Genomic DNA, 23,998 nt, shown 5'->3' on the forward strand with positions numbered 1-23,998 from the left:
GAGGAAAGAGGAGGCCTCAGGTTTGAGAGAGCTCAGAAAGGTGAAGGATTGAATCCTCTCCCAGCTCTTTTCTGGGCATGTGGTCATTCCTACACACCCTGTTCCTGCTTGCTGCCTGGTGGGTACATTTTATTCCTTCCCTCCCATCAGTGCTCCATCAGCCTCCCTTGCAGCATCCTCTGCTGAGATGGTATCTCTGGTTCCTTAATAAATGAGTCTAGTCTCTCCATTGATAAAATCTCCCTTTTTTCCTACATCTTATCACTGCTGTTATGGAACAAAGAGATATCAGCAAGCTGTAGATCTGCAAATGTTCTTTCATTCATCCATGGGATTTGGGCTTTCCACTTTTCAATGAGCTCCAGGAGTGCTGTCAATTGCTGAGCTGATGGGAAATGACCTTTTCCAAAGGCACTCCACTTTCTGAACAAATCTTTTTGCTCATTGTTTAACCAGTCCCATACAGGGCACTCCTCTTCCCCCCCTCCTCCTCCCGTTCCTCCCTGAGTGTTTATCCTTACTGGAACTGGGGTCTTCCAGAGTGGTTCATTTGCTGACAGCCATCTATTTTCCCCAGAAGCAGTTTGAGCTGTTGGCTGCTTGTTGTGGTCCTCAGGTGTGTAGGATAATTAAATAAATACTTGTAGGAGGTGAGGGAAGCTCCTCTCCCTGGTTTTGACTCATTTCATCTGGTTATTGGAGAGTTGACTGGAACAGAAAGTTCTGGGGGCTTTGAGGAGCAGGTCGAGGAGGAACATTAAGAAGTACACAATCAGCTTTTCCACTTTCATAGATCTATCTGTTTTAATGTCTGAAGAGATCAGTGTGATCATCCAGTCTAACCTCCAGCATGGTAAAGGTTGAAGAACATCATCCAATAATTTCTGCATCAGAGCACAGTGAAAGGTACTTTGTGTGGGACATTTAAACAACCCCTCGACTGAGATTTAGAAAAGGTGATTTAGAACATGTTGGTGACTTGGACTGTCCCTCCACAGGAAAGGATACACCTGTAAAAAATCCTCCTCTGCAAAAAGCCCATGTTGAGACAGCCTACAGTTTTGGAAAGGAATAATCCTAGCTTGGTCTTTAAAGCAGGGAAGAAAATGAACAGCTGGAATAGTCTTGGCCACCCAGGCTTCTTGAACACTGCTGTGGAGCCAGGGTGTGGAGCCATGTGCCTTTGGGAATGTCTTTCCAAGGTCACAGGCACGAGAAGGGAAGGAAGGCACTGTGACAAAGTAGATCTTCAGAGGCTCTAATTCCTGCCTCAGCACTGACAGGTTTGGAAGGACCAAACCCCACGGAGTTTGTGTGAAGTTTTGCCTTGACCTGAGTGGATAATGTGCTGCATGAGGCTGGCTTTGAAGATGTGCTGGACTGAAGGAGTGGCCCTGCAGCCTCATTGTGGCCACTTCTTTAAAGCAAGAGGCATTTTAGTAAGGAAAACCGAATGTAGTATGGACACCAAGAGACAGAAAATACTGTTAAATAAGGATTAGGGCTGTTGCTAATGAAGATGAGATGACTGGTGCTAATGTATAAACAGAAAGTCAGAAAATTCTCTGGGAAGAAGTTGTTTTGGCTGAAAGATGTGTGGAGAACAAATTCAGAGTTTGGAACAGACTGTGCTGTCTAAAGCATTTCTTTTTCCAATTTGCCTTAAGAAAGTTACCTGTTTTCCTCCAATTTCTTCAAAATTAGATGCTTAAAAAACTTAAAGGTCAAAAATGCCTTTGTGTTTTTCAGTTCAGGTAGTAAAATTCTTACAAATAAATCTTTTATTGCTGTAAATGTGGCTCAGAAGGGATCATACAGAGGCTTCCAAAGTGCAGGAAGAGCCCTGGAGCACTTTCCTTCTCAGCCAGTGGACAGCTCCATTCCCACCTCAGCTTGGCCTGGAGCCCCAGGAACACTTGGCTGCCTGTGCTCACCCTGGGTTTTCTCTACACTCTTCCTTCCTGTGCTGCAGGAGACTTGAAGAAATGCAAGTTGTTAAGATTCAATGCAAAATACTATTGTACAGCACTGCCAGAGTTCTGGAAGTGTGGCAGGTTCCCTTCCTGCTCCCAGCAAGGGTTGGAAGGCAGGTGTTAGTGGGTTTGCCTTTGGGATCCTTCTGGAACCCTCCCGTTCTCTCCCCCGCCCATTCAGTGATCCTCCTCTAGAGGAATCCTTCGTGTTCATTGATTTCAGTTTGTTGGGGGCACAAGAAATGCCCCCCATAACTGTGACCTGTGCTGGCAAAACGTTCCAGGGACTTCTGGCCTTGACAGGTGCCTTCAGAGCAGGAAGGGAGGAATTCTGGAAATATTTATTCAAATTTCTAGCTGTACTTCCTATTCAAGCTTTATTCTGCCTCAAGCTTTCCAACCTCAGTCCAAAGTGCATTTAGATCACTGGGCAGTCTGGATGCACGGATGCTTGGATGGATGATAGATGCATTTCTGAACTATGTTATGTGTCTGGGTACATATTTTTTTCAGAATGAAGTTGTACAGAATGCCAACAGAAGAGAAACATTCCTAACACACACATACATCCAGACTTACACTATATCATAACCTGCAATATATTTACTATGTAACTCTACTCACTTTAATTACTGGAATAGTTCATACCTCCCAGATAAAAAAAAAGAATTAATATAAAAACTGTTTAGTGATATCAGCTGCAGATCTTAAAAGGGTTTCCAAAGGAAGAAAGGCATCACTTTAGAAATGAGAAAGATGAAGCAGAAAGAGTGAGTTACATGGCCAAGATTCCCTGGCAGGACTGGGGAGGGAACAGCTGCTTTCTGCAGTTTGGAAAAGCATCTCAGTCTCAGCCCTGCTCAAGTTAACGCTGCATCAGGCACCTCAATTGCCAAACAAGTGCTTTTGACTCAGGAGAGAAACAAAACCCTGATCTGCTCAGGCTGGTGACAGAATTGTCCTTGCTGCAACGGGAACATGGTATGGATGGAGGGACCCAAACATCTGTGTGGGATTTTCCTGGCTCACAGTCCCATGAAAGAGGGGACAGGGCTTTAGTGGGGCTGATGTGGTCTCACTTTTCTGCTGGCCCTTGGTTTGGAGTCAAAGCCCCCCCATCTCCTGCAGATTCTTCTGCAAAGCCTGTTTGCTTTTTGATTCTTATTTTAGTACCTGTCAGGAGGATTTTTAGTCCTGGGTACAGAGCTTGCATCCCATGCAAAAGAGCTGTCCATGTTGATGAAGGAGCCAACCTTGGAGTAAAAGCTCTTCCCGAGTGTAGTATTTTCAATTGAATTGTCATAGACTGATTCCAGCTGCCCTGATCATACATTACCTTTGAAAGATTTAATTTAGCCAACAGATGCAGTTCTCATGGAAGCATATGATACATGCAGTAGTAGTGGAAACAGAGAAACACAAAATCCACTTTAAAACACTCCTTTAATGTTGAGCTTTCTGCTCCTATTAGGTAATGATTAATGGACACAGAGGGGGAAAAAATGGGCTTTTATTATTTTCATCTGAATGTTAAGAGGTGCTTTGTGAACAACCATAATTTCAGGGACCGCTTTGTCAGAAGAATTTCATGGATGGTAGTTTGTTAAGCTGATTAATTGTTTTAATTAGTCAGTAAAACGCTATTTATGATAAAACATATGACACTTACAGAATTTGATCCTTCTTAGTCACAACAGTATATGACTAACCTCTCCTACCAGTAATTGCCTGAAACATACTTGGAAATTACATTTTATGAGGTTACCTTGAAAATTAACATATACAATATTAATTTTATAGGTGTAAAGAAACCCATTCAGTCATGTCTACAACCTTAAACTGTGGCAATAAATAATTATAAAGGAAAATGAATCGTTTCTGTGAGGCAAAAAACCAGGAGACAGGTCCACAGAGAGGTGCCACCTTGCAGAAGTCCATCCTTCTTGTTCTGAGAATGATAAAGAAAATGGGATTTGTACAAATATTGTTTCTCATCTCCCTCACTGAGGGCTGGGCAGAGCCATTATGGTACCACAGCCTCAGCTTGGCTCTCCTGATGTGGGAAAGAAGTGCCCTAAGGAAACCTGGGAGAAGGAAAAATGCTGAATAAAGATAAACTGTTTCATGGTGGGAGGAGCAAAGAGTGAGTCTTCCACCCACAGATCCAGAAGGACCAGACATTGTCCGGTCTTTTGGGCTCAATTCTCCTTTCTCCTCTTCTCTCCATGTGGTGTGGAATTGGCTGCATGGAAATGAAAGCCAGAGGATTAATGTTGCTCATTATTCAGCATAAAGAACTTGACTCATTTCCCTGCTCATCCTCAGTTCAGTCCCAGGGCTCCTGGTGGCTCCTGTCCCAGATAAATCCCAAGGCTTCAGGTGGTGATCAGTTCTAGGCACTGTGATTGAATATTCCCTGCAAAACTCCTCTTTTGAGGAGGTTTTTCCCTTCCAAAGCATTTTCCTTTCTACCCGTGCCTGCTGAAAAGTTCTGCTGAGCTGGCACTCCTGAAACACAACTGACAGTGGAATGGGATGGGATGGGATAGAATGGAATGGAATAGGATCATTTAGGTTGGAAAAGACCTTGAAGATCATCAAGTCCAACCATCAACTCAGCACCACCACCATGTTCACCCCTATGCCGTGTCCTCAGGTGCCACATCCACGTGTTTTTTGGACACCTCCAAGGCATGGTGGTGACTCCACCACCTCCCTGGTGGAGTCAGAATAGAATATTCAGAACAGAATAGAGTATTGTGCCCCAGAACTCAGGTTTATCTTCACAACTCTCTTGATTGCATTCCTCCATCCACTGGAGTTTCTCCTAACCTTGAACATCCCTCGTGGCTGTGTTACAGCCAGATAGTCCACCACATACATATCCTACAGCCCATGGATTGATTGTGGCGTGGTTGATGGCAGTGATCCAAGTCACATTGATTTGAGAGTAGAAGAGCATGAACTCCAAGGTGTAAAATAACCAGTGCTGTGGCAGTTCCCAGGTGTTTGGAGGTGCTGTGCCAGGCTGGTGTTCAGCACCATGTTCCCTGTTCCCTTCCTAAATTACACGGCTGCTGATGTTCACCATCCTTAACAGCTTTAGGTTTGCCCTGTTCTTAGATGTGCTGGGCTGTATTTTCCCCTCCTGTCCACACCTCACGAGCATCTTGTCTGTCTCTTCTGTAGCTGCCACCCCCTGTCTGGAGAGTGCAGCTGCAAGGCTGGCTGGGCTGGGCTCTACTGCAACGAGACGTGTCCCCCGGGCTCGTACGGCGAGGGCTGTGCCCTGGCCTGCCCCTGCCACAACGGGGCCGACTGTGACGGCGTCACCGGGGCCTGCTCCTGTGCCCCCGGCTACATGGTGAGTGCAGGGGGGAATGCTGGGGGAGCATAACTCTCTGCACACAGTTAAAGAGGATTTTAACCTGATTTCACAGAATATTTGCCCAGAAGTGGCCGATGCATGTGTTTGTCCTCCGTTCTGTGAAAATTCCACATCATTCTCCTTTGAGCAGTGTCAACTCACTGCTTCTGGTCCTGTGCTTAACACCACTGCTGTAAGTGTGTCACTAAAATAAAGATGTGGTTTCCCATCCTATATTCTAAGTCAAGACGTAACAAAAAGGATGTCAGGTTATTGTCTGCCTGGAAGAGCAGAGAAAGAATTCTCCTGGCCTTTCAGCAGGTTCCTTGTCAGTCACAGTGTGATTTTAATAGATGGAGATATTTTAAAGTGTTGCAAATAATAGAGCAATTTTTGTCTTTTCTGAGCCCGTGTGGCAGGTGTCTTTTACCTGAGCATCAGAAAGAGCTTCAGACACCCTGAGGTAAACAAGCACTGCGTTTTAGAGGTGAGATATAAAATGGCTGAAGAAACCAGCCAAGATGAAACATCAAAAATTCAGAATTAACGATTGCCAGGTTGCAGGAGAAAGTGTCAGGGTGTGGATCCAGGTGTCCAGTCCTGCTACAGCTGGGCAGAATGGAATCCTCTCTAATAAGTTCCCTGCTCATCCAGATGTGAAGCCCCTCTTGATTCAGGAGCACACCATGCAGGAGAAGTGCAGGCTGTGTTTAAGAAACAATGCTTCCTAAAGGAAAAAAATTACTTTGAAAAGAGAATTCCACCAAAATTCATGAGCAGTTGTCTTTCTGTGTCCTTGATTTTATGTGATCTGTCCCCACAGGCCTATCTATGCATTTTCTGTATTATTATGAATTATAATTACCAAGTTTATTAGAAATCAAGGGACAGGCAGCACAACTGTGTGACAAGATCCATAGTGGGTGGGTCCTGTATGAGATTAGTGGGATGTTAAAACCTTTTCAGCCTTCTTTCCTTCTAAATCCACACGTGAGGTTGTGATCACCAACAGGCATCTCCAGAGCTGTGCAGTTGGAGTCATGGCTTAAAGACACTTTTGTTCTCTGCTTCATGTCAACAGCTGAACCTGAAAGTTGGAGGTTCCATCTGATTTCCAGGGGTTCTCTCAGTGCCAGGTATAAAGAGATTTATTTAGGTGTGAGGGGCAGGACTCAGAAGTATCTGTACAAGATACTGGTACTTAAAGGTAGGGAAAAAAAAGAAGGAAAGGTCTTTAAGGTTTGATTCCCAACTCACACTGACAGAAAACAAGGATTTATCTTCTCTGTACAGTGGTGATAGACAAGTGGAGGAAAGATGAAGGTGGGAGCGTGTTAGTAACAAATACAAAATAAAAGATGCCAAGATCCTCCTTCTTATCAGGAATGCTGTTTGAGTTTGCAGCACAAAAGTATTTTGGGACCCTTTACTGCCCACATTTTCAAAAAACATACCTTGTCCAATATATATTGCCCCAAGGCAGCATTTTTGCAGGCAGGAAGCCTGGGAAGTTCCTATTGCATTGCTTCAAAACAATATTTAATCTCGTAATAAAGAGCTTTCTTGCATTGACATTTAAACAGCTTGGTTATTGAGGATAGCTCTATAATCACTGAAGCATATTTAGGCATTAGTATCATTGCTCTCACATAATATACTATAATCTCTGGCAATTAGTCCAGGAGGGGAAGTAAAGCCTTGAAATTGCTAATTTATTGCCTCTGAAGCATATTTGTCATTCGTATGCATGCCAGATGACTTGAGCTGCAGTGGTTCTTTCAAATGCTGCAGAACACAGGCTGCACAGAAAACTGGACAGGAACCTTTGCTTCCCACCCGGAGTGTCCCACCGGGAATGCTCCTGGGCAGGGAGAAGGTGCTGCCTGCAGGGGAGGTGGGAGATGCTGTGGGGCCAGAACCCTTCAATGACACGCTCCAAGCCTGACTTTCCCTTCAGATATTCCTGCCTGACTCTTGCTGAGGCAGCAGGAGCTTTGCCTGTGGGTAGAATTTTGCCCTTGGATTCAGCAAGTCTGGGAGCGGTGGCACAGTGACCCCTGGGTGCAGGATGTGTCCCCTGGCAGAGCTCACCGGGGAGTGGTGCTCATGCAGAGCTGGGCAGAGCTCATTAGTCAGAAGAGCCATAAATGAATCCCTCCCTCTTGCTTTTTCTGGCTTGGCTGATGCAGCCACACGGGCAGGAATTTTGCCGTGTGATTGGAAAGAATAAAACCGGGAGCAACATCTTAACGGTTTGCAGAAATGTTTGATCTGCAGATCTTACAGAGCAGAGCAGAGCAGGCTGAGGGGTTTCTGAGGAAGAGCATGTGATGGGAGATGGGATATAACTGCAAAATTGAACTGCAAAGGCAGAGAGGTTGGACCCATAGGATTTTGGGAGTACTGGATGCCTGGAATACACAGTGCCCAAGGAAGGACGGTGTTTTCCTGACAAAGCACTCCTCCATCCCACTCCCCAGCACAGATGGTGTGTTTTTATCTGTGCCCTGTGTCAGGGCAGCTGGGCTAGGTTTCAGGATGAATCATCTGCTCTCACAGCCAAAACAGGGACATTTTGTTGGGATGCAGAACAAGCCATTAAAATCACAAAGCATCTGGTCACCTTTATTAAATGTATTAAGTGGAAAGGCAGCCATCCCATAGGTTGATGTGGATGTGAGCAGAGCATTTAATTTTTGGAAGTTAAGCAGATTCAAGTTGTAAAATAAAAATGTACCTTGTAGCTTAGAAAAAAAATACATTATTTATTAGCTGTGACATTTCCAAAAATTCAAATACCAAAGCTACATAGTGGTGAGCTTGCAGTTTTGGATAGAATTTCAAAACATTTTCTCTCTTTTTTTTCGATGATTATTTTGGGTCAGACTCAACAACCAGATTTGCACATTTCTGGCTCTAAAACCAAATGACACCATTGTAAAGCTGTTATTGGGTATTGGTACAGGGTGTTTATGTGAGGTTCTGATGTGACTGTGCTCACACCAGGGGATGGTCTGTTTTAACTCTGGGGGTGTCTGAACCACAGAGCAGAACCGGGTGTAGATTTGACTGAAAAAATAGCTGAGAGATCTGAGTGATCCACAGTTAAACCCAAACCAGCCAGTTCTTGGAGGCAGCATTCAGGGCAATGCAAATAGGATCATAGGAGCAGAGGAGACAAGAAAATCTCCTTCTCCCAAATCACAGAGCTGCTCCCCATTGCTCCAGCAGAAGAGTCCCCACCACGGGCCTGTTGGGAACACTGTGCTTTTTGTGAAGGGAGGAGAAAGGCTGGACTAATTTAACTGAGATGATTGCAGGGAATCACCATTACAAGCACACCAGTAGGGCACTTCCCTGGAGCTGGTGTTTTAGCATATTTAAGTCTTGCCTCTCAGCACTGATGTGATGAATTGCCAGTGATGCTCTTCTGGGTGGTTTTGCCAAGCCATTTACTGCCATCTCATTTGTGGCAAGAAGGAACCTGGTAAACACACACAGGGAGTGCACAGATTAGCCTTAAAAAGTACACAGGGAGAGTCTTTACTGGTGGAAATTGGATCCTCACTCCCACATGGAAATGGTTGCTCCTTGCAATAAATTACTTGGATGCAATTAGAGGGATGGTGAGAGGGGTTTTACTGACTTGTACCTCCCCCTCCTTCCAAATCCTGCTCCAAGATGTTCTTCTGCAAGCCCACCGAACTCAGTTGTGCAGGAGGGACATAAAAGAAATCAGGATGTGCCGTGTCCTCTCTTCTTTTGTTTTTGGTTCGTTGAATTTTATTCCTGTAATTCAATAAATGTGGTGAAGAAGGCCAGAGGATATGAATTAAATATGACAGGAGACCACAGGAATCCTGACCTTGTGTCTCACAAGGAAATCTTGAAACCAACCCCCTGCACGTACCTATCAGCATTTTAGCTGCTGAAGTCATTATAAATGCTGTTGAAATACAACTAAATTCACCTTCTCCATTGCACAGCTAATTGCAACTTCCCTGCAAACAGTGGCTATCTAGAGACCTCATCCCGTGATAGGCCTTTGTTTCTTTATGGATGCTTTGTTTTCTTCTTTTGAAAAATGGATTTAACTTCAAATGCTTTCATTCTGTCTGTTGTGGCAAGGAGAGCTGTAGTTAAAACATTGCTCAGCCCGAGACACTCTGAGAAAACTTTGAGCACTTCTCTGTGGAACGTGCGGTCAGCCTTTACTTCAGCGGGCACTTAGGTCTATATTTCACCTCCAGATGACAGAACTTGTATTACTTTAAAGAGTTCATCTATTTATGCTGCTATTTTTTGAAGACCTGTCTGCTTTTATTGAGCCCTGCATGCCGGCAGGCAGAGCGGGCACTTCATCACCCAAATGAAAGAATCCGTTCTGACATTTCTCTATCCCTTGACTATATTGGTAGATCCCACACAGGCCAATCACATACAGCAGAGTATGGAAACTGGAGCAGTGCTGACCTCTAACTAGAAGATTTTTCAGCTTTTGGAATGTTCCTTGGATTCCCTAAGACCTTCCAGGATTTATCCCAGTGCTGTGCATCCACAGCCACTCACGTCTTCTGTTGGCGCTGCATCAGAATTGCCTTTTAAAAACATAATTAATGCCTTTCAAATATATGTCCTTATAGAAGTGCTTGTGGGTTTGGATCCCTGGCTGAGCTCAGTGGAAATCTGGGCACTTAAGAACTGAAACACAGGCTTAATCTCGGTCTCTAAGTCCATAATTTTGTCTGGCATGCCAGAATTTCTCAACATAATGTTTTCTCTACCACAGGGGTACAAATTGCTGCCAAGTTTTACATCAGAGTAAAAGTTTACAGCCTGCCTGCTCTCTGGAGTTAAAGTCAGCCCCTGGAACACACAATTAACCATAGCTGGAGCACTTAGTAAAAATAAGTATATATTATAGTGCTATAAAGCCATTCAAATGCACAGCAAGTGTATAACAAACTTTGCATGGGATAATCTCTCAGTCACTACAAAGAGCCACACACAGGCCAGTCTTGGTCTGCTCTGTTCCTACTCAGTGAGTAAAATGACCAGTTTACTCTTCCAGAGAAATGAGGAGGACCATGATTTATGTGTTATCTGTAGAGTTCAGAAGGACTTGCAGGTTGAGTCTGTTGAGTATTCCACCCATAACTCGTTTCCTTCTGGCATGTATCATATCTCTTGTTCCCTGAAGAAAACATACAGGAGAGAAAAAACAATCTTTCCCTCTCTGTTAAGAAAAATGGAAGCCCATTCTCCTGTCCTATACCTTTAAAATTCTCTCTGTTGTCTAAAAGAGAAAAAAAGTAAATAGAAAGGAGCACCTTATCTTCAATTGAATTTTCCCTGAAGGACCAAAGTCCCAGGTAGGTCTGGAGGAATTTGAAGAATCGTTGCCTGTAGGTGTTTTCTAAACATACAAGGTACAAATTTATCAGAATATTCCCTCTCTTCTACATATTTACTTTCATGATTTTTCTAAATGTATCATTCTTCACCACTTCAGAAGGAAGCAGGGAAAAAAGTGAATGAGACTTCTTTGTCTTATAAGCCCCTGGTTCGGTAGTAGAATTATTTTATAAATTTCACAAAATTCTCAACATAAAAAATGAACCTCAGGTTGGAGATAGCAGATCTGGTTTGGGGGCTTTAACTCATTTAAATGATCCGTTTCTCTTTGAGATAATTCCAAAAGTACTTCAGTGGAAGCTCATCTCAGAGCAACAGGGCACCTCATCAAAAGGTTTAAAAAGAAAAGACGAGGGGAAAAAATCTTCAATAGAGCCTGTGTCCTTTTATCCTTGATTTACCGAGCATATCAGTTACCCCCCTTTGTTAAGAGCTCTTTTCATTTCTAGGTATAAAATAAATTCAACCATTTTATCAAGATGTTCTTGTTACCAGCCACCAGTATAAATTTTACTTGCTGTAGGTGGGGGAGAGGTTTTCTGGCACAGCAGTTGTCCAATTAACTGGAGTATTACAGGCAGCAGGAATGGTTTGCCCAGCCTGGTTTCATGAATTACCCAAGTGCACGAGGAAGATGCATTTTCTTCTCCCTGGTTTCCCATTTGTGTTCATGACCCAACATCTCCAGCCCCTGGTGAAGGGCGAGGAGCAGGGGAGAGAGCACAAGGAAGGGCACCCAGGTGGGTCTGAGCATGGGCTGCAGCTGGCAGAGAATGAATTATTAATTAATAATAGAAGTAAAACAAGTTGTGGAGCTGCAAGAGCCTTGTTTGCCACACATTTCTGTCCTTAGTCCCCCGGTCTCTCCTACCCCACTGCAGGAACACTGGCAGGTCTCCTGTGACACTTTACCTGGCAAAGGACACTCAGGTGGGCTCATGGACCTCAAACTCACATAATTCCTTCCCTGTATAACCAGATTAAAAGAACCATGGATCACATTCCCTAAAAAGGAAAAGAATTTTGCCTCAACAAACACTGAATATTAAGCCAAGATGTGGAAGAAACTGATTCCTATGCTCCCGGCCTTTGAACTCTTTCCTGTTTGTTGGTTTTCCCTTTGTTTCCCCCAGTCATCCAGAAGTTTTAAGTAGAGTTAATTTTAAGAAGGTTGGGAATATCCTGCTGTAGCCCTGACTTAATTCCTCAGCTACCCTTCAAGTCAAGAAACATAGACAAGGGAAAGGCAGAACCAGCCCAGGAGGACTGTCCCTGCTGATCCAGGAAGCAGCACAGGAGGGAAAGTCCCTGCTTGGATACAGAGAATAGTTTCTTTTTGCTGAAGAAACAGCAAAAAGACCTGGCAGATTCAAAGTGTTCCAAACAGATTTGAGAGGTTCATTTTGTCAAAGGCAACGAGAGGGAAATGCAGCCTCTTTGATAACAGGTATCAGTGTCAGTTTGAGGGCTGGGGGTGATGTGAAATACAGGGTTATGGGAAATTCAACTAAAATAAGTGTAAAGAAATGGAAGCTGTTGCTGTGCCCTGGGAAACTGTGATGGGAGAAGTTAAAAATCGTATCTACGTGGTACTTGAAAAGTGGACAAAGATAAAAATCCTAATAATTGGGAGACAGTCAGTCACAGCAGCACAACCAGGTCCTCTGCACCAACTGTGGCTGCATCCCAGGTACCTCTTTCCTGGTTTTGGTCTCTGAAGAATGCACCTTGCATTTTCTTGATGTCTTCTAGGTAGAGATAAGTCTGAAAGCTCATCTGATAAGTTTTTAAGCTTACAAATTACTTCACAAGGGGATGTGGAACAAGAAGTGGATCTCAAGCAGGCAGGAAAACCCTCTGTTCCATACAGCCTGAGAGTGAGCTGGGAAAGTGTTCTTGAAATGAAGGAACTGCCACTTTCTCATTGGAGAGAAGTTTTTCTCTCAGCAGGGCAGGAAGTTGGAAGGCCTGAGTTTATTAAGAAAAATCAAAACATCTCACGCCCAATGTTTTTGTGCATTTCTCACATAAATGGAGGTCAGGGATCTTTTATACCTATCGAGATTTTTGCATATTCATAGACCAGATAAAAACTACCTCTTAATATCCCTTTTCGTTGATGACCTCTGAATTTTCTTACCCACTTCTCTATGCATTCAAAAAACCATATTTATGTGTATGCAATGGCTGTACTTTTATTTTTTGTGAGCCCTTGGGACTAATAACAGACTATAAATTTTTGCATCCCAAAGCTACTCCATCTGATCCAGGCCAGGTCAGTACAGACTGAGAATGATCTTCCTGGGCTGTGCAGTGGCTGCATGGAATGACTTGGTCTCAGTCCAGCTCCCCGTGGATCAGTGTGTCCATCACAAACCCCATTTCCATCAGCAGCGACCGGCAAATTTCCTGGCACACGGAGGAGCCTCTTTACCATTTTCCCTTCACAAACCACTGCCTTTGGTCAAGCTTGGAGGCCTGGCTGTGTGATCCATTTTGAGGTCCCTGTAGGACTTTTTCTGGGGACAAAGGGCACAGGTAGTGACAGCTTTTGGAGCAGCCCTTCGTGGGCATTGCGAGCCCCCCGGATTGTCCTGCTCCTTTCCCACGTGGCAGGTGAAGTGGGAAAAGTCAGTCCAACCTTGAGGTGGCCCTGCCACGTGTCATCTAGGAAACAATGGGCATCACCTCAGTGCCAGGGAGCTGGATGTGGGCTAAACCTTAGCAGCTCACAAATGGATTCTTCTGGCTCTGCTGAATTACAGGAGAAAATATCCCCCATTCCGATCCCAACAGGGAAGATCATTATGGGGAGGCCACCTGTGTGTTCCCAGGCCTTCAGAACAAGCTGCTCCCCTATTGATTTTGAAATCAGTTTTTTATATCAGTTTTTTATGGGTTTTTGTGTCAGTGCTGTCTGTTGGGCTTGGTGCTGCTCTCCCCCAGAGCTCCTCTTGACCAATTAGTCGTTTCCTCAGGAGCACCGGCAGCCACAGCCTTTGGGAGCCTCTGTTTTCCCAAACCCTGGCAGTGCTCCTGTCACACCTGGCTGCAGGAGCATAACAAAGGCTCTGCTCCCACCTCAGGGCATTTGTTGGATGCTTTTGAGCAGGTGAACTATTGTACCAGAGTATTTAACAAGGTCATGGGATGCAAGGGCACAGTGGTTCTCCCTCAGCTGTGGAAACTGCATCCCTTTCTTTGAATTCAATGGAACTTTTCAGAGTCTTTTATGAGCTATTCCATTTCATTTTCTTTACTCACTCTCTTGTCAATGCACAAGCTCCAGAAATTGCCTGTGACAGCTCAAATTCTACTTTGTCAGCCCAAGTTTACCTGAGCACAGCTGCTGCCTTCGGTGGGATCGTCCCAGATACACAAGGGGGGAGTTTGCCTCAGTGTCTACCTCTACTAATGAGGACTTATTCAGTCACACACAGTTTATAATTTGATAAGAACTCTGAGCAAGTCCCAGGTCTTCTCTTTCTTCTCATATTTACTTTTCCTGGGCTCTGCTGCAGTTTTATTTACCCAAGGAGCTCCAAAGTTTTCGTAAGTGGGTCCAAAGGAACCAACTTGGTACAGAAAGCCTGAAAGCCTCTGCCTTTGTTGCTGGTTGACATATTTCATGTGTTTTATCCTTAATTGGCAATGTGGCTGTGTCAAATTGCATTTCCGTTCCTGGAGCCTCATTCAGAACCAGTGGAGCTCAATATTCTGTTCAGACTGAGTTATTTGATCTGAATTTTGCAGAGGAATAAACTGCTTGCCAATAGCAGTGTCTCCTTTCATCTATTAGGCTTCAAAATGTGTGTCTTTATCCACACTGTCTGTGGGTCCATGCATTAAAGTGTTGGTACCTGGCTCTCCTGGTAGTTCAAACTGCAAACTGACTTCATTAAAACCACCTAAGGATAGGATGAAGTCACAGGTTAGTTTTGCATTTTAGTTCCTGTGCAACTATACTGTCAATGGGAAATACTTCATCCTTTACAATCAGACATGTGGAAATGGAAAATCCTGCTTTTGTTTCCTTAGGCCAAAGAGCAGCTGAAATGTCACCAAATCTTGAACGTCTTGGCCGTTGGAGTTTTGGATTTAGGAATATCTGAGAGAGATTGAAGGGGATGTCTCTTGTCTGCCTGTGTGTGCCTGCCAGGTTATTTACCAGCTTTTCAGAGGGTGCATCACAAAGCCCATTAGCTTAAAGTTGATAAAGTTGACATATTTTCTTTTTTAGATACCTTTTTTTTTTGGCTTTGATCCTTGATTCCTGCTGTGTCCAGCACATGTAGCTCCTCCTGGACTCAATCCATGGTCTGTGGGAGCAAGAGTCAAAGTGTGGTCTGCTGGACTGATTTGAGACTGTGCTTGGACATTCTCCTCAATTGTACAGCACTGCTGTGGGAGAATTCTAACAGAAAGATTGCAAATAATGCAAAACTGTGGGGATTGTCAGGATAGCAGCAAATCTGGGGAAAGGTTCCTGTTGCTGAATGAATGGGTGTGTTGAAATTCAGTGTTTAAAAATGAAGAGTAATAAACTATGGGAAAATATTGGTAGGTAAATACACAAAAGGTGAGTTCTAATTTAATTCCTGCCATTCAGGGAAGGAGATCAGGCAATCACTGTGTGGAGTTTTCTGAAAGACTCAAACCCTCAATGAGTCTGAAAAACCCAAATGAATCTGGAGTGCCTGATAGAATAGTTACAACGATCAGGGAGAGAATAAAACAGGATGGAAAACCCATTTTTGTGGTATTGTGTAAATCCATAATATATCCAAATCTCAAATTATTGCACACAGCTTGCCTGATTTCTGCTTACAAAGGAGAGAATGGAAGGAGTGACAAGGATCATCTTTTATATGGAATGGCTTCTATAGAGAGTCACTTGATAAGGTGGAACTCGGCTCCGAAAGCAGATGGCAGAGGAGGATCCGATAGAGATCTGGGGAAGTGGGGATGGTGCAGGGAACATGGACAAGGAATGGTTATTTACTATTTCTAATAACACAGGAACAGGGGGCAGCCAATTAAATGATTGCACAGCAGGTTTGAAGACAAAGAGAGTGCTTTTCACGGAATGCGTAATTAAATTGTGAAATGGCCCCATAAAATGAGAATAAGAGAGTGGGATGGTTTTGCTTAGAAAAGGGGTCACCAAGGGTAGGTATGTGAGAGGTCTCTCACTCCACAGGGGAAGGGGAAGAAGGAAGGTTTGCCTGCTGGTTATCACAGTGTAGGAAGTTTCCCAATTAAAAATCAGGCAGTGGGTTTGAAGCAAGTAGATAAAGATGGTTTTTTTCTCCTTTGTATTTATAATTAAACTGTGGATCTTCTTGCCAGAGGATGTCATAGAGGCCGAAGGAATAAATGATACCTTTTATTTCCTGTTTTAGCTACTGTCCTTTTTGCAGAACTGTTCAGACTTGACAGCCAGAGCCCACATTTATTATTGCAAAAGAGTCAGGAGGCTACAGTTGTTCTCCAAGGTGGATCTGGGACTGTGCCACTCAGGCTGTGTGGACAGAGCAGAAACCATCTCTCATTTCCAGGCAAAGGTGCTTCCATAAAATAGCTGGGGCAGAATTGTCACAGTTCCCACAATGGTCTGAAGCACCCTGAAATGCTGACTTGTGTTTCCAGATGGCTCAGGCTGCTCTTAGTCACTGATCTGTGCTGCCCAAATGTGGGAAAGAAAATGATGGAACCTCACACAGTCTGTTAAAATCTTTCCTTTGCCCCAGTGGTAACCCCGACTCAGATGACTCCATTTTAAAAAGCAGAAGAAAACAGCTTTTTTTTTTATTTCTTTACCACTGGCATTCAAGGACTGTGTCCAGTATTTTGCCATGCTTAGCCAGCTTCTGTCCCCCACTTGGGGCACAAGTTGCTTGTTCAGGTACATCTTGAAGAGTTCATGCAGGGATATACTGCTCAGGGATGTAAATACTTCCCACTAACTTGAAATAATGCACATGATGCCTCAGCTGTTTGACTTTGTGGGACATTTAATTGTGATCTGGTCATGGGTTTTGGAGAATTTTAGAAAAGCAGCTGATCAAAGTTGACTGTAGTGACAGCAGTGAGCCCCACAGATGTATGAGTCTTTACAGCTTTCCCAGGGTTAAGTTTAAAATATTCTGAGGGTTTGTTCCCTGCCCCACCTGTGTAAATCTGCAGTGGCCCTATTCCAGGTTTAAATTGCTTTAACTAGGCAGGACTTGGTTATGCAGCTGGCCCCATACTGGACATTAGCAATCCCTCTGGTACAGAGATGATTGACCTGCCCTGATGATCTGCCTGTTTTACCCAGTCTAAATCCAATCCCCTATTTTTGGAGAGGTTCCTCCTGGATAAATGTGTTTTCTGGTATTTTATTAGGTGAAAAGTGCTGACTGTATAAAAAAAATCTCGTTCAGAGGTTGATGATCATCTCTTTTGCTCTCCACACTACTTTCCTTCTGAATACATTTAATTATATGATGCTGTATTCATTGCCTTGCTGACACTAAAGGGCTCTGCAGTTAAGCCTAAATACTAAACCAGGCAGATATTCAAGTGCTGTAAAGTCAGTTTGAGATGTTTTTGCCAGCAAGAGTCCTGCACTGATTTACAGGAAGCAAGAGGGAGGGTGAGATCTCTTGCCTGCTTTCTTTATTGAATTCTCTTTCTTTCTTTTAATGCCCATATTTAGGTGACTTGAACGGTAGGAATGGATTTTTTTAATTGCAGATAACTGATTGGTATTGGGCATATTTTTAGTGCAAACTAGAAAACTGTTCCCTGGTGGTGAGGGGGATTATGGTGCTCAGAGAAATCCAGCTCAAGTTTGCTGACTTTTAGTATGCAAAATCCAATTTTTGTAATGAAGGTTTTATTTGTGTTTGTTTTCACTTGATTTCATGGAAGGGAAAAAAAACCTCCCAAAGCTTAAATTTGCAGCTTTTATTCATCAGTTTTATTGTGCCAGAGCACTGTTCCTTTTGGCTTTATGGAGCATGTTGGAGTTCAGATGCTGGAGGGCAGGAGAGGGGTGAGATTCTGTGCACCCCCTGCTTCAGAGGGTGAATTCCCAGTGGATTCCCAGTGGGAGAACCTGGTCCTGGTTCTTCTGTGGCCTTACTGAAGGAGTAACATGTGTTACACCAGTAAGAGCCTGTAACAGGCCACAGAAAATATGTTTGGGTTCATAAAATAGGAACCCACAAAGTTCAACCAGATTTTGTACAGACAATTTGGAAAATAACAAACCACAGTTACTTTGTGGTGACTTTTACTCCTCTCACAGCCATTGCTCCCAGCTTTGCTTTTCAAAACAAAAACTTAAACCATTAAAATTAAATCAAATCGTATTTAATAATGTAAGTGCTTAAAACTGACATTATAACATTTTTACTTACTACTTTCTTTATAACAAATGAAGTTTCCATTTTGTTTGTGCGTGTTTTGCTGAATATTTTTGATCAAATACTGAATTTAAGGATTAGTACTTGTAATAATTTTTTGAAACTTGGCATTTACTGTGAAACTTACTGTATGAATTAGCATATTAGCACAAATTCAGAGGTGAAATAAGGTGCTGACATCCATTTTTAAAGGCTTGTAAATCCTTGTAAGGTTATAGGAAGCAAAGAGAGAAGTTCTGCTCATTCCCAAAGGTATCCGTGCTTGGTCACTATGGCATGTCCATGTTTTTCAGTGTGCCCAGAGCATGAGGTGCAGCTTTGCAGATGGCCCTTAGAGGGGTTTATGATTTCATGAAAGACTTTGGCATTCAGGCTGCCAGTGGTTGTGTCTTTGGCTGAGTCATGAGCTCTGAAGTCACTTTTGAAGTATAAGAAAACTCTTTCCCATCCCTTCCACCTTACCCCATCTTTCCCATGAAAAGGCCAAAGGGAAAAGGAGTCTGCATAAGGTAATTTTAGATGTATATCAAACTCCAGCAGAGCTCCATCACATCATGTTACATGTAAAGGAGCATTTGTCAGTGCTCAGTGATCACCTGCCCACGGAACAGCCACAGGAACCTTCTCCAACCTTTTACTGCATTTTATCATTAGCACCAATAATAACCTCTGCAGGGAGTAATTAGTAACACCCAGAGGGGAAAGGAATTCTGCCAGAGGACATCATTATGTCTGGGGAACTAAAGATGCTGTGTAGTAAGGTCATGAATAAATGGTTTGAGCCCAGGGTGGAGGACAAGCCCGGTGCAAGTACAGAATTTCCCGCTGCTGCTGAAGCTGCTGCAGAGCAGAGTCATTGCCACTGAACACCATTAAGGAAATTAGTTTGCTCTGACAGTTTGTGTTGCCGGATACCATATGTTTACCTTGAGGGAATGTTTGTGGAGAACCACTCTGGGTTAATTGTAAATGTCACAATTACATCAGTAAATATACAGAGGGGTGTCTGTGATCTGCATCGGTGCTCAGGCACCGTGTCCCGGCACGCCGGCGTCCCACGGAACGTGTGTACATAGGAATAGACGCTCTCAGGTGCTAAATCCATGCTGAGCAGCTTATCTGGGCTCGCAGGCATCAGGCACAAACAGCCCCAGCCTTTGGTGTCTCTGCTCTGTGTATTGTTACACACAGAAGGCACTGCACCGTGCCCTTCTTCCCCTTCAGCGCCGAGCACTGAGCGTGGCTGTGCCAGGGGCTGCACCTCTAATTCACCTGCCCAGACACACAGGGAGGGGCAGGGAGGGAATCACACACTGCTAAAAATCTCCCATTAGCTGGAGTCCCATTGCAGGCTACCAGAGGTTCCAGTATTTTGCCTTTCAGTGCTGTCGGTCCCACCCCCAGTAATCTGCAGGAGTGGAGGATTTTCAACACCTTGACAGATTAAACCTCAAGAGCAAACCTGTCACACAGGTCTTTGTCATGCAAACTTGAGGCCAAGTTCAATAACATCCTGTTACTCTTCTGCATTGCGGAAGCCTTGAAAAATTGATTTTCTGTTTTGCCACTGAGTTCAGTGGAACCAGGGTTTAGCCCTCCAAGGGAATTGTATTCCTGTAGATTGTAGCTGCTTCTGAAATCCTTAATTTCACATCCTTAAATAGTCAGACTTTGAGATAGATAGACCAGGTATGGGTGCAGACTTTGCTGGGTGTTGTTGACCATTGCTGGGTTATTAACTCCCCTATTGGTCTGCAGTGCTTTTTTTTCCCCCTTTGAAAAAATGCATTTCAGAGATTGAAAGGCCTGATCCAAAATGTACAGGAATAAATACAAGTCTGTGTATTGATCACCAGAAAAGGATTTTAAAGGGAGTTGGTCGTTGTTTACAGCAGGAATGTACTTTAAACAGAAACAAGAAATGTAATCTGTTAGGGCAACATTAATCCAGGGAAAACACTTTCTGGAGCGGCCAGAGCTTGTTAACACAGCAAACACCTAAGGCAGCACTGTGTCTTTAAGCTCTACTAATATTGAACAATAATAATTTTGGTGGAAGAAAATCTTCCCCTCTCTCCCTGAACAGAAACAAGACATATTATTGACTGCCATTGGGAAAGATGAATGCGCTGGCCCTCGGAGTCTATTAATATTTGATGCTGATGGATGTGAGCTGGCAGCTGAGTTATTAATGGGGTTTGGTTCCTTGGACCTCACCCACAATCCATAGGGGAGAATTAACCATAACACAAGGACTGGCTGCCCAAACCTCTCGGGGTGCTGGGAAGGGCTGTGAGTAACAGCAACAGGGAGTGTTTCTGAAGTACTTGCAGGCATGGAATGTCACAGGTGGGGCTGTTTACATCCCTGCCACCATTCATTCTGATTTAAAGGGCACTTTTTGGTCACCTTTAGGGTCACAGGATTGAGGTGTTCCCCTCAGGTCTGGATTTCAAACAGAAGGAGGCTCACTGAGCAGCTGTGGATTTGTGGGACACCCCATCCTTGGTGGCCCCTCCCACACTGGAAGGTGTGTGATGCAGAGCAGGGGGCAGGAATGAGCTGCTCCACACCCAGCAGGGCATTTCCCAGAGCTGGCCCTGACCCCACATCCAGTTGTTTTCCATCATTTATGTTAGATTTGACCCCTAAAATTAGAAATAATACATTGGATAGATGTCAGGGGGAAGTTTTGATTGGCTGGGCCTTCTAAGTGAAAATGGTGAAGAAAATGAAGCGCTTTGGAAAGTTTGTGATGTCCATATGGGTCATTCTGACTTGGATAATAGAGATGTAAAATATCAAGTTATTTATAGCTCAGTTTCTTAACACAACTTTAGCATTTTCAGGGGTATATGTTTGATTGAATTAGCTACTCCTTCCTAGCAGGGATACCACATCCAGGCATTTACTGTCCTCATTAACCTCCCGATCTTAATAGAAAAAAAGAGAATAATCAACATAAGGAGCACAGCTGTTGATTAATTTTACTAAATAGGATAGAAATATAAAGTGCCATATTGCAAGAGTGAAGATTCAATACAGCACATTTGAAATCAGTTTATTAGAATATATAACTCATTAACAGCTGGATAGACTTGTACTGCAGCATTATCCACTTGGGCAGGTGGTGAGAGGGAGGGAGAATTTACATATCTTTAACAGTACCTGAATGCATTTAATTTCCGAGGTCATTCTCCCAAATCAAGTTCAAAATGTTAATAACAGGGTGTGCATTTATAATTAATAAAATCTTAGAGCCAGTGCTATAGTTCAAGTGCATTTTCCTCTTATGTAATTAAGAAGTTAAGTGTATTTGGCAGTTGTCACTCAGAGAGCTCTGAAGGTCTCGCTTGTCAAACCTGGGGATAGAAATCTCATTAAGCCAGGTATTTTTTTTCAGTTTAGGTTTGTTTGCAAAGTAAGTGTGTAGGTGGTGGGCAGCCAGAATGCCCAGCCTCTGTTAGTCCATAAAATAAAGCACATTAAAGTAAATGCCAGAACTCAAAGCCGTGGTGAATAAAGATGGAACAGCCTGATGTTCAGCTTGTAAGAATCACAGAATCATCTTTAAAGTTGGAAAAGACCTCTAAGGCCACCAAGTCCAGCTGTCAGCCCAGCACCACCACTGTGTTGACCACTAAACCATGTCCACAAGTGCCACATCCACATGTTTTTTGAAGACTTCCAAGGATGGTGACTCCACCACTGCCCTGGGCAGCCTGTTCCACCTCTTTCTGTGAAGAAATTGTTCCTAATATCTAATCTAAACCTCCCCTGGTGCAACTTGAGGCCACTTCCTCACCTTATTGTCCTGTCACTCACCTCACTGCAACCTCCTTTCAGGGAGTTATATCCCTTTGCTTTGGGATTCCCAAAGTGTGTTTGACTATGGAAAACCGCAGAATCCACCCCCGTTGGGCCCTGGGCCAGGAAGAACTGACCCCCAAAGGAGCTGCTCTGCAGTCACAGAACATCAGCTGAGGAATGGAAATCCAGCAGGTGGATTTCCACCTGCTGCCTCCACCCCTGGCCCAGGTGGTGTTTTAGAGGCATCTGGATGTGGCACTTGGGGACACGGTTTAGGGGTGATTGATGGTTGGACTCGGTGATCTTGAAGGTCTTTTCCAGTCTTGGTGAGCCTGTGAGCTCTGGTTGGTTAATCTGCTTCCCAAGGGGATATTTTAGCTCCGCATCACTCTGCTCCACTTTCCTTTTCAAAGGAATTTTCTTCTCCTTCTGGATCACTAGTTCAAATCCAGATAAGGTCAGTTGTCACAGAAATTATTGGCAGTACCAGCAGCCCTGTGTCGGACGTGGAATGAGTTGGGAGTTTCGTTCACACATGGTCTGGGTCCCTAAGTGGCACTAATTGGCTGTCTAATTGTCACACACAGGAGAAAGGCAGAGGATTGATTAGGCGTGGAGGCTGAGTGCCCCTCTGCCAGCCAGGCTTCCTGGAGCTCATTCCATGGGCATGCTGGCAGGGTAATGAGGGGCAGCGTGCTTTGGATTCGCTGGCTGTCGAGGCAGCATCTTTTCCTGCCAGGCCTTTTCAGGGGAGCTTGTTTTACTCCACCAAGGTCAAAGATAGCATCTTTTACAAACGCTGCCTTCGCTCAAAAGTCAGGGGCTTGCAGGATTTGCTTGTGAGCAGCACATATTTAACCGTTTCCTTTGCTTCCCCCAAACCCAAAGTTTTTTGTAGAAAATAGGATGAGTCACTGTGGTGTGAGGCAGAACTGCTGTAGAAAACATAGGGGGGTTTATGGTGCTCAGAAATCTGTCCATATTCCCTTTTGCTGTCTCAGTGTCTGATGTGTGATGTACAGGCTCCTGGAGGTAACTTGCCACGACACAGGGAACCTGACGTGGTGTGCATTTATCTCCTGATAAATGGATCTTCCTGTCAAACAGCAAAGCCTCTCACCTGCAAAACCACATTTTGACCAATGTCTTTTCCCCTGAGCTATGGTATAGGTCACACCGTGCAATGTAGGTGCTTTTTAACCTGGAGTAGGTTCTCTTTCTCTGACATAGAACTAAGTCATTAAAGAGTGACTCACTGAAGTAGTAAATTTAGGAGCTAGTTTGTGATATGAAAGGCAGGACTACACAAAGAATCAAAAATACCTTGTATATGCTAATGTGTGTAGGCCCAACCATGGCACTTAGTAAGTTCATTAAGGCTTAAACCTCAGTTAGTGAGGTTAAACTACAATTCCTTTAAACCTTATTGTGCTCATATTTTAATTCCCTTGTTGTATCAGATGAACAGTATTGGTAAGAATTATGTCTCTCAACCACACAAGCTGATCAGTGCATACAGTGTTACCAGAATGTAGTGCTGAAATATGCTATATTTCTGTAAAATGTATTTCCTCTCCTTTCCCTCCCTTTCCCCACACCTGGAGCAGAGACAGGACAGGGCCCATGTGTTCTGCTGTGTGCCTCCTCTCTCTGACATACACATCCCTCCTGTTCAACCTTCTTCCTAAAGTCCCAATCTCATGCAAATTAATTGAAAACAAGTGCAGGTACCAGCTATGCATCAAAAAGCTCTGATGCACCTGCCATGTCGTTTTCCTCTCTGCCAATCTGTGCAAGATGAGCATGCACGAGATCCTTTAGCTTTTTAACAGCCCTGTTCTTGGAATATATTTCCCCAGAAAAGCAGAGCAATCTTTGCACGGTTTCAGACTGTATATTTTGTGATTAGTGTTTCGTAAGTGATGTTTTGCTTAATGATCTAACATCTGTTCTAGGAGGTTTGTTTTTGTAACTTCCCCACCTCCCGCTGAACGAATGCCAGAAACTTGTCCCTTTCCTCC

The 23,998-nt window shown here is 43.9% G+C and overlaps 1 protein-coding gene across 6 annotated transcripts in view; it reads left to right on the top strand.

Moving 5' to 3' along the window:
* MEGF11 (multiple EGF like domains 11) overlaps positions 1-23,998 on the top strand; it is a 194,225-nt gene that overhangs the window by 114,390 nt on the left and 55,837 nt on the right. For all 6 annotated transcript variants that reach the window (XR_001920257.1, XR_001920258.1, XM_018069598.1 and 3 more), the window contains exon 10: positions 5,163-5,337. Coding sequence is in view for 4 of the 6 variants with exons in the window: in XM_018069598.1 (XP_017925087.1) it covers positions 5,163-5,337 (175 nt within the window). In the remaining 2 variants the exon portion in view is untranslated. The remainder of the gene's footprint in view (positions 1-5,162; positions 5,338-23,998) is intronic.

Source organism: Manacus vitellinus, unplaced genomic scaffold (assembly GCF_001715985.3).
Source record: "Manacus vitellinus isolate BGI_N305 unplaced genomic scaffold, ASM171598v3 scaffold_16_pilon, whole genome shotgun sequence".
Taxonomy (NCBI): domain Eukaryota; kingdom Metazoa; phylum Chordata; class Aves; order Passeriformes; family Pipridae; genus Manacus; species Manacus vitellinus.